Below are 11,675 nucleotides of genomic sequence, written 5' to 3'. Positions count from 1 at the left end.
GGTAAAGAGAGGAGAGAGAGAGGGAGACGAGAAAGAGAAGGAAGGGGTAAAGAGAGAGGGAGAGAAGGGTAAAGAGAGAGGAGAGACAGGGAGACGAGAAAGAGAAGGACGGGGTAAAGAGAGAGGAGAGAGAGAGAGACGGGGTAAAGAGAGAGGAGAGACAGGGAGACGAGAAAGAGAAGGAAGGGGTAAAGAGAGAAGAGAGAGCGAGGGAAGGAGGAGAGAGCCCCCCCCCCCCTCCCACTGAGGGCTGAGTCAGTCCTGGTTGACTATCCCTAGGGCCCTCACCATCTGGCCTCTACACACACATACACACACTCCATCACAGACATCTCAATGCTCTGCAGTGTGTGTGTGTGTGTGTGTGTGTGTGTGTGTGTGTGTGTGTGTGTGTGTGGTGTGGAGCTGTCCGGAGGTCTGAAGTGGCCTTCATTTGAGGAGTGATTCAACAGAACAACACAAAGGCCTCCGCTCTGTCTGTCTCGATCCTTTCTCTCTGTCTCGATCCCTTCTCTCTGTCTGTCTCGATCCTATTTCTCTGTCTCGATCCCTTCTCTCTGTCTGTCTCGATCCTTTCTCTCTGTCTCGATCCCTTCTCTCTGTCTGTCCATATCTTTCTCTCTCTACTGTCTGTCCATATCTCTCTCTCTCTACTGTCTGTCCTAATTTCTTTCGCTCTCTACTGTCTGTCCTAATTTCTTTCGCTCTCTACTGTCTGTCCATATCACTTACTGTCTCTACTGTCTGTCCATATCTCTCTCTACTGTCTGTCCATATCGCTTACTGTCTCTACTGTCCGTCCATATCTCTCTACTGTCTGTCCATATCTCTCTCTACTGTCTGTCCATATTGCTTACTGTCTCTGTCTGTCCATATCTCTCTCTACTGTCTGTCCATATCCCTTACTGTCTCTACTGTCTGTCCTAGTTTATTTCGCTCTCTACTGTCTGTCCATATCGCCTACTGTCTCTACTGTCTGTCCATATCTCTCTCTACTGTCTGTCCATATCTCTCTCTACTGTCTGTCCATATGCCTTACTGTCTCTACTGTCTGTCCATATCCCTTACTGTCTCTACTGTCTGTTCGTATCTTTCTACTGTCTGTCCATATCCCTTACTGTCTCTACTGTCTGTCCATATCTCTCTCTACTGTCTGTCCATATCCCTTACTGTCTCTACTGTCTGTCCATATCCCTTACTGTCTCTACTGTCTGTCCATATCCCTTAGTCTCTACTGTCTGTCCATATCCCTTACTGTCTCTACTGTCTGTCCATATCTCTCTCTACTGTCTGTCCATATCCCTTACTGTCTCTACTGTCTGTCCATATCCCTTACTGTCTCTACTGTCTGTCCATATCCCTTAGTCTCTACTGTCTGTCCATATCCCTTACTGTCTCTACTGTCTGTCCATATCTCTCTCTACTGTCTGTCCATGTCCCTTACTGTCTCTACTGTCTGTCCATCTCTCTCTCTACTGTCTGTCCATATCCCTTACTGTCTCTACTGTCTGTCCATATCTCTCTCTACTGTCTGTCCATATCTCTCTCTACTGTCTGTCCATATCTCTCTCTACTGTCTGTCCATATCCCTTACTGTCTCTGTCTGTCCATATCTCTCTCTACTGTCTGTCCATATCCATTACTGTCTCTACTGTCTGTCCATATCCCTTATTGTCTCTACTGTCTGTCCATATCTCTCTCTACTGTCTGTCCATATCTCTCTCTACTGTCTGTCCATATCCCTTACTGTCTCTGTCTGTCCATATCTCTCTCTACTGTCTGTCTGTCCATATCCATTACTGTCTCTACTGTCTGTCCATATCCCTTACTGTCTCTACTGTCTGTCCATATCTCTCTCTACTGTCTGTCCATATCTCTCTCTACTGTCTGTCCATATCTCTCTCTACTGTCTGCCCATATCTCTTACAGTCTCTACTGTCTGTCCATATCCCTTACTGTCTCTACTGTCTGTCCATATCCTTACAGTCTCTACTGTCTGTCCATATCCCTTACTGTCTCTACTGTCTGTCCATATCCCTTACTGTCTCTACTGTCTGTCCATATCCCTTACAGTCTCTACTGTCTGTCCATATCCCTTACAGTCTCTACTGTCTGTCCATATCCCTTACAGTCTCTACTGTCTGTCCATATCCCTTACAGTCTCTACTGTCTGTCCATATCCCTTACAGTCTCTACTGTCTGTCCATATCTCTCTCTACTGTCTGTCCATATCCCTTACTGTCTCTACTGTCTGTCCATATCCCTTACAGTCTCTACTGTCTGTCCATATCTCTCTCTACCGTCTGTCCATATCCCTTACTGTCTCTACTGTCTGTCCATATCTCTCTCTACTGTCTGTCCATATCTCTCTCTATTGTCTGTCCATATCTCTCTCTATTGTCTGTCCATATCTCTCTCTACTGTCTGTCCATATCTCTCTCTACTGTCTGTCCATATCTCTTACTGTCTCTACTGTCTGTCCATATCTCTCTCTACTGTCTGTCCATATCTCTTACTGTCTCTACTGTCTGTCCATATCCCTTACTGTCTCTACTGTCTGTCCATATCTCTTACTGTCTCACACAGAGAAATGAAGAGACGGAGATGGAGAGAGAGATGAAGAGAGAACAACAGAGTGATGCAGAAAGATATATTTGAGGATGCGTGGGTTAATATGTGTGTTCTAACATGAGTGACTAAGCCTAAAATATCCTGCAGGCTTCACCAAACAGACCAGGGTCACTGGGAATGGGGACCGTGTGTGTGTGTGTGTGTGTGTAAGTATGTGGGTGTCTAAGTGTGTGTGTATATATTCCCCTACCTCTGCTCTGTATGCCTGAGTAAATATGTCAATATGTCAGATGTATAACATCCATACATTTAGATACAACTGTTGTCTGACCTCATTTTGTTCCCTGTGACACACACACACTCTCACACACACACACTCAGATAAATCTGAGCTTTGATTCATACGAGTGAGGCGCAGCAGTGTTCTAATTGCTCTTTAGGATGATGTAATCAGAGCGTGTGATTTTGGGTGGATTAACGATGAGAGGTTTCTCTTTTAATTTCACAGCGAATTACTATAACTGTGTGATTGTGTCTGTGTGTGTGCACACCTTTATGTGTGAGTGTGTGTATGTGTTGGGGGGGGGGGTCTCTTGTGTTGCTAAATATCACAGAATTGTGGGAAAGGCATGGAATGAAAATTGTTACTACTATGATCGTGAAATAATCTATTCCTCCTCATCCATCAAAGAATGTTTCAGTTGCTTAGTTGAATGGGTTGTGTGTGTGTGTGTGTGTGTGTGTGTGTGTGTGTGTGTGTGTGTGTGTGAGAGAGAGAGGGAGATCCAGGCACCACCTTGTGGTATAGACTGTCATTACAGTCTGTGGTAATTCGTTCCAATAAAACCAGTATATAAATGTTTAATTTCAAAAAATGGAAATGATATACAACAACATGATACGAGTCCCAATAATATGCTGATATAATTCTGTTGTGTGTGAGAATGAGACATATAGCTGTTGTTATAGGCAGCATAATGGGACACCGAACACGACCCATCAACACCAGAACAACATATCTACAACACTCCTCGGTCCTCTACAGGTAACCTAGCAACCTGCATCTCTTCTAAAACACCTACTATAGGCTCAAATACAACCGCCTTCTCTCTTTCCACGTCCACCTTTTTCATCCACTTCCAGGTTCGACTATTGTCACTGTATAGTTACATTTGACACCACCATGACATCCAACATACAAATTCCATTAAAGTAAATTCAATTCAACTGCATAGTATCAAACCAACTCAAGGTCCTTATAGAGGATCAGTCAGGACAATGACAGTGGACACGTGTAGTTTGCCCTCTGGGATAGCCGATTCTTACCCGGTCGGGTGGAAATAGCATTTGATTGAACATTTAGGAGCCCCATGTGTACCTTGAATGACCCACTGAGAACTGACTACAGACCTGGGGTGTATACATTAATCACAAACCATTGCAACGGAAACCGTTCGCTCCAAACAGAAAAACCTTCTGCAACAAAAACGAGAGATTCTATTGGACAAAATCAGGTAGGTCCCTTCCCGTTTTGTTCTGTTTGCTTCTGTTTGGTTCCTAGTGAACACAACCCAGGGGTACGAGATGAAGAGAGAGAGCTATTAGTAGTTAGAAACAAAAAGGAAACACACCTAGTGGAGACAAACAGTAGACGGGTAAAGTTCTGATCAGACATTTTGTTAACAGACAGCAGCCGTTGACATCAGAGGCAAATGGACCAGTACCACATCTCTGTCATTGTTTTTTAAAACTCTGATAATGTTTACTTCATCCGCTGCCTTGTAAATCATTTGGACCTGTTAGATTCTTTTCCAGCCCTCTGATTGGTCTATTGTGTTCCAATAAATAACCAATCAAACGACTAACACAAACTCTTCTGTGTGTCCACGGGGGCGGGACATTCTCTAACCAGATTCCCAGTGCAGGCACTGGATTGGCTAGCTCTCAGTCTGTCCAGACCAGCCCCTGTCCGTGTTTGGACAGTTCTCCCCCTCTCCTGGTCATTCACTGCACCTGATTGCCTGGCTCTTCCTCTCTCCAGACTGGTGGAGTTACGTGATTGGACAGTTCTTTCTCCCTGCAGTGTATTGACAGCACCTGATTGGTTGGTTGTCCCTCTGTCCAGGCTGGCAGAGGTTTTTGATTGGATCTCTCTCCTCCTCTGTAGGATGATCAGAACTTCTGATTGGCTGTTCCTCCCTGTCTGCAGAATGTTGGAGGCATGTGATTGGCTGCTCCCATTTCCGCCCAGGCTTTTTGATTGGTCGTCTCTGTCTCTCTCAGTTTCTGATTGGTGTAACAGTCTGTCCCTGTCTGTGTCCTGTCTGGCTGTTTGTCTCACAGTGGAACTGTCCCTGCTTGTCCTGTCTCTGTCTCTGTCTCTGTCTCTGTCCAGGCTGCTACAGAGGTTTGATCTGCCACTCTTCCTTTTCTCCTGGTTGATCCCCTCTCTCTCTTCCTTGGTTCTATCTTTCTCTGCGTTGGTTCTCACTCTCTCCAGGCTTTGTGACTGGCCAACCTTGTCTTTCTCCAGTTTGACAGCAGTAGCTGTGCTCTGGTTCATTTTATGGTTCTCCAGGCAGGTCTGTATCTCGGCCCTCCTGGCCACGGCATCTCTCAGCTGGGCTGTGAACGTCTCGATCCTCCCCTGGACCTCCTGGAGCTCTCCCTCCCACAGGAAGGCCTGGTTGCCTGGGTTCCCCAGAGGAGGCAGGACCAGGCCGGGGGAGGCCAGGGCCGATGCTGGGCCACCGTTAGCATGCAGGCTAACCTGAGGAGGAGATAAACCACCCAGACACCCTGGAACAGACAGGGGAAGACAGAAACTATGTGACCTTTTCTCTGAATCTCATTGAAGGGAATGTGATTTGTGGATTCAAATAAAGCTTGTAAAGTGTGTGTGTGGTTTGGTTTTACAATCCTTGTGGGTCCCAGAAGTTCTACTAAAGGATAGTAAAACAAGGAAAATTCTGGGGACATTTCGCTGATCCTCACAGGGAAAACGTGTATTTTAGGCTTAGTGCTTAGGTTTAGGGTTAGAACTAGGGTTAAGTGATAGGGTTAGGTTTAGTTTTAGGGTTAGAACTAGGGTTAAGTGATAGGGTTAGGTTTAGTTTTAGGGTTAGAACTAGGGTTAAGTGATAGGGTTAGGTTTAGTTTTAGGGTTAGAACTAGGGTTAAGTGATAGGGTTAGGTTTAGTTTTAGGGTTAGGTGTTAAGGGTAAGGATTAGGGGTTAGGGAAAATAGGATTTTGAATTGGAATAAATGTTTTGGTCCCCAACAGGACGGTAAAACAAATATGTGTGTTAGAGTGAGTGTGTACCTCCCAGGCCGTGTCGCCCCACCATGCCAGGACGTCCCCAGAACGAGGCGGTGTGTGTGTGTAGACGGTAGCTGTGTAGACTCTCCAGATCAAAGTGGACCCTCTTGTTCTCCTTGATGTCCCGGGCAGGAGAGGAGGGCTGAGGAGGAGGGGGGGAAGACGGGGGAGGAGGAGGAGGGCGAGGCTGCTGGTGTCTGTGGAGGCTGCAGCTGTCAGAGACACAAGGGGAGGGACTGGGGGAGAGAGAGATGGGGGGGGAGAGAGAGAGAGAGAAAGAGAGGTAAAATTGACAATATTGTTAACCTATACTGTAATATAAATAGTATTGATAAACTATACTCTAATATAGAGAGTATTGATAACCTATACTGTAGTATAGATAGAATTGATAACCTATACTGTAATATAGACAGTATTGATAACTGATACTGTAATATAGAGAGAATTGATAACCTATACTGTAATATAGACAGTATTGATAACCTATACTGTAATATAGACAGTATTGACAACCTATAATGTCATTTTGACAGTCTTGATAACCTATACTGTAATAGATAGTAATGATAACCTATATTCTAATGTAGACAATATCGATAACCTATACTGTAATATAGACAGTATTGATAACCTATAATGTAATATTGCCAGTATTGATAACCTATACTATAATATAGACAGTATTAATAACCTATACTCTAATATAGATAGTATTGATAATCTATACCGTAATATATATTATTGATAACCTATAATGTAATATAGAGTACTTGATAACCTATATAGTATGATAGTTTTGATAACCTATGCCAAAATAGATATTGATAACCTATACTATAATATATTGACATATAGTATTAATAACCTATACTATAATATAGACAGTATTGATAATAATGTAGATAGTATTGATATATCTGATAACCGTAGTTATAACCTACATAGTATAGATAGTATTGATACCCTATAATGTAATATAGATAGTACTGATAACCTATATGTAATATAAATAGTATTGATAACCTATAATGTAATATTGACAGTATTGATAACCTATACTCTAATATAGACAGTATTGTAATTTAGATATTATTGATTAACCTATACTGTATTGTATAGTAGATAGTTTTGATAACCTATGCTGCAAAATAGATAGCATTTATAACCTACACTGTAGTATAGAGTATTGATAAACTATTGTAATATAACAGTACTATAACTGTAATATAAATATAGATAGTAACATTGTAATAACCTATACTATAATATAGACAGTATTAATAACCCATACTGTAAAATAGAGAGTAGTTATAACCTAATAGTATAGATAGTATTGATAACCAGTATTATAACCTATAATATGGACAGTATTAATAACCCATACTGTAAAATAGAGAGTAGTTATAACCTACACTGTAATATAGATAGTATTGATAACCTATAATGTAATATAGACAGTATTGATAACCTATACACTAATATGGACAGTATTAATAACCCATACTGTAAAATAGAGAGTAGTTATAACCTACACTGTAGTATAGATAGTATTGATAACCTATAATGTAATGTAGATAGTATTGATAACCTATACACTAATATGGACAGTATTGATAACCCATACTGTAAAATAGAGAGTAGTTATAACCTACACTGTAGTATAGATAGTATTGATAAACTATAATGTAATATAGACAGTACTGATAACCTATAATGTAATATAAATAGTATTGATAACCTATAATGTAATATTGACAGTATTGATAACCTATACTCTAATATAGACAGTATTAATAACCTATACTCTAATAAAGATAGTATTGATAATCTATACTGTAATATATATATATATATATATATATTATTGATTACCTATACTGTAATATACATATTTTTGATAACCTATACTGTAATATAGAGTATAGATAACCTATAGTGTAATTTAGATATTATTGATTACCTATACTGTAGTATAGTTTTGATAACCTAATGCTGCAAAATAGATAGCAATGATAACCTATACTGTAGTATAGATAGTATTGATAACATACACTGCGAGATAGACAGTATTGATAGCCTATACTGTAATATAGACAGTATTTATAACCGATACTCTAATGTGGACAGTATTGATAACCTATACTCTAATGTAGACAGTATTGATAACCTATGCTATAATATAGACAGTATTCATAACCTATACTATAATATAGACAGTATTGATAGAATATACTCTAATATAGACAGTATTGATAACCTATACTATAATATAGACAGTATTGATAACCTATACTATAATATAGACAGTATTGATAACATATACTACAATATAGACAGTATTGATAACCTATACTATAATATAGAAAGTATTGATCACCTAGACTATAACATAGACAGTATTGATGACCTATACTCTAATGTAGACAGTATTTATAACCTATACTCCAATATAGACAGTATTGATAACCTATACTATAACGTAGACAGTATTTATAACCTATACTCTAATATAGACATTATTGATGAGTGTTTCTCTACTTGTGGTCCAGGCCAATCAACTCTTTCCCTACGTCCTCGTAAGGGGTGTTCAGGGCTCGATGGATCTTCTGTCAACAGATAGATGATACAACACAGATGAGAGAACATTCACTCAATAAAGATCACTTTGTTAAGATAACAGTGGTAAGATCACCTTTATAAGATCACCTTATTAAGATCACAGTGGTAAGATCACCTTGATAATATCATCTTGTTAAGATCACAGTTGTAAGACCACCTTGTTAAGATCACAATGGTAAGATCACAGTGGTAAGATCACCTTGCTAAGATCAGAGTGGTAAGATCACCTTGATAATAACTTTTTAAAAGTGTGAAATTCTAATTATCTTAGATCATATTAACAGCTTGGTGGCTTGCTATAGATCTAGTTATTGAGTGTGTGTGTGTATGTGTGTATGTGTGTGTGTTTTTGTGCGTGTGTTTGTTTTTGTGCGTGTGTGTGTGTGTGTGTGTGTGTGTGTGTGTGTGTGTGTGTGTGTGTGTGTGTGTGTGTACGTACATACCTGGCTGGTATGCAACCAGTAGGTAAGTGTGTGTGACCGTCGTAGCCGGGGCAGGGCTAGGTGATAGAAGGTGTGTTCAGCTGCCAAGGTAAAGATGGCTCCAACCACCCCCACACACAACATCACAAACAGGCCTGAGAAATGATCTATCCCCATCGATAAATTCTGGGAGAGAGAGAGAGTCAGAAAGAGGGAGAGATAGAGGGCAAGAGAGGGTGTGAGAGAGGGAGTGAGAGAGGGAGGGAGAGTGAGAGAGCAAAACAGAGAGAGAGGGAGCGAGAGAGGGAGGGAGAGTGAGAGAGCAAAAGAGAGAGAAAGAGGGAGAGAGAAAGAGGGAGAGAGAGAGATATAGCGAAAGAGAGGGTTAGAGAGAGGGAGAGGGAGAGAGAGGGAGAGAGAGGGAGAGAGAGAGTGAGAGAGAGAGAGGGAGAGAGAGGGAGAGAGGGAGAGAGAGGGTTAGAGAGAGAGGGAGAGAGGGAAGAGAGAGAGGGAGAGAGGGGAGAGAGAGAGAGGGAGAGAGAGGAGAGAGAGGAAGAGAGAGGGTTAGAGAGAGGGAGAGAGAGGGTTAGAGAGAGGGAGAGAGAGGGTTAGAGAGAGGGAGAGAGATGATTTGAGAGAGGGAGAGAGAGGGAGAGAGGGAGAGAGGGAGATAGAGGGTTAAAGAGAGGGAGAGAGAGGGAGAGAGGGAGAGAGAGGGTTAGAGAGAGATAGAGGGTTAAAGAGAGGGAGAGAGAGGGAGAGAGAGGGTTAGAGAGAGGGAGAGAGAGGGAGAGAGAGAGAGAGTTAGAGAGAGGGAGAGAGAGGGTTAGAGAGAGGGAGAGAGAGGGAGAGAGAGGGAGAGAGAGGGAAGAGAGAGGGTTAGAGAGAGGAAGAGAGAGAGAGGGAGAGAGAGGGTTAGAGAGAGGGAGAGAGAGGGAGAGAGAGGGAGAGAGGGAAGAGAGTATTTATTATTAGGTTCTGTAGTTAGCTGCTGCTGACAAATAAAATAGATAATATACATAAATATACATACATAGCACTACATTTAGCCATTCAGCAGACACTCCCATTCAGAGAGACCCACAGCTCGTGCATTCATCTTAAGATAGCCAAGCGAGACAACCACATATAACAGTCTTAACCCAACCATGTATCATATACATAATAAAATGCAAAATACAATACAAAATGCATTAAATGGTCTATGTGTCTCTTCACAGTCCCCATTTTGCCATAAGGTATGAGGTTGACTGTGGTTCCAACAGTGGCCACTAGATGGCAGAGTGAACCAGTAGTTCCACTTTCTCCGTCACCTGACATCATCACAACACTGTCTCTGAGTAAAACTCGAGCCAGTTGCTCGAGTTTTAAGTGATGACCTTAAAGGGGCAATCTACAGTTGCTACATACATTTTGGACATAAATTAATGATATGTATCTATTGATTGCCCCCCGAATGCCTCATGCTAAGCTGAGCTTAGTTCAACTGTCGTACCCCATCAAAACACTATTTATTTAACCCTTATTTTACCAGGTAAGTTGACTGAGAACACATTCTCATTTACAGCAGCGACCTGGGGAATAGTTACAGGGGAGAGGACGGGGGATGAATGAGCCAATTGTAAACTGTGGATGATTAGGTGGCCGTGATGGTATGAAGGCCTGATTGGGAATTTAGCCAGGGGTTAGGTTTTAACTATCTCTACCCTACTGATGTTACATTTGCAAACACCTTGGTTAACATAGAGATTCTGGGAACATCAGAAGGTGGGGGGGAAATGAACTATATTCTGGTAATCAGACCAATTGAACATATGTGGTGGTACCTAATGAATATGATGTCAGTTCGGTTGTCATCTGACACATTCTCATCAATGATAAGATGACATAAATTCTACAGTGGAAAAGTCTACACATCAGAGTTATCGGATTTACATGGATTTGTTGTTCAATTTAAATGTTTGAATATGAAATTATTTGTGATGGGATGAAATGTGATTTTAGCTTCTAAAATGTGAGATTTGGGTTTTCATAAGACTGGGCTCTGCTCAATCAGTGGACCGCCCCTGTGAAGGGACATGGGCTATAAAACTTTTCAAACACGCCCTCCTCTCCCTTCCTATTTAAAGCCTTGACGACAATATAACCTCCTGTTCCGAGGATGTGAGGACGACGGTCCGATGTCAGAATGGTTCAGATAATAACTACAGAATGAAGCCAACATCAGCATGAGCTTTGGTTGCGAATGGTATGAACTTTGAACTCTTATTCACTACAGAAGTGATACCTCCTAGCCTTTGAGTTAGCAACAGCCGCTGCAAACGAGGGTTATGAAGGAACAGACAGAGTATCCCGTCTATCACACAACAACGTTACTACAACATATCCAATTGACCACCAGAGACATTCTTCAAAGGACAAAGGACACGGTTTGGCAACACGGTCTTCGATCTACCACCAACTGTAAGGGATCTCGTCCTCCTCTTCTGAGGAGGAGAAGCGAGAAGGATCGGAGGACCAAAACGCAGCGTGGCAAGTGTCCATAATGTTTATTTTAAAACATAAACTGAACACTACGAAATACAAAACAATAAACGTGAAATGAACGAAACAGTCCCGTGTGGCGACAAACATAGCACTACATTTACATTACAATTTAGCCATTCAGCAGACGCTCCCATCCAGACTGACCCACAGCTAGTGCATTCCTCTTAAGATAGCCAAGTGAGACAACCACATA

General features: G+C 41.6%; 1 protein-coding gene across 1 annotated transcript in view; it reads right to left on the bottom strand.

Annotated features, from left to right (window-relative positions):
• Window positions 1-3,416: 3,416 nt before the first annotated feature.
• LOC127913774 (glutamate receptor ionotropic, NMDA 3B-like) overlaps window positions 3,417-11,675 on the bottom strand; it is a 59,502-nt gene continuing 51,243 nt past the window's right edge. The window contains 4 exon segments of the mRNA XM_052487031.1: window positions 3,417-5,370; window positions 5,895-6,127; window positions 8,433-8,500; window positions 8,957-9,121. Of these exon segments, the coding sequence (XP_052342991.1) occupies window positions 4,433-5,370; window positions 5,895-6,127; window positions 8,433-8,500; window positions 8,957-9,121 (1,404 nt within the window). The 3' untranslated portion in view covers window positions 3,417-4,432.

Source organism: Oncorhynchus keta, chromosome 30 (genome assembly GCF_023373465.1).
Source record: "Oncorhynchus keta strain PuntledgeMale-10-30-2019 chromosome 30, Oket_V2, whole genome shotgun sequence".
Classification (NCBI taxonomy): domain Eukaryota; kingdom Metazoa; phylum Chordata; class Actinopteri; order Salmoniformes; family Salmonidae; genus Oncorhynchus; species Oncorhynchus keta.
This window is presented reverse-complemented; position numbering and strand designations above follow the sequence as displayed.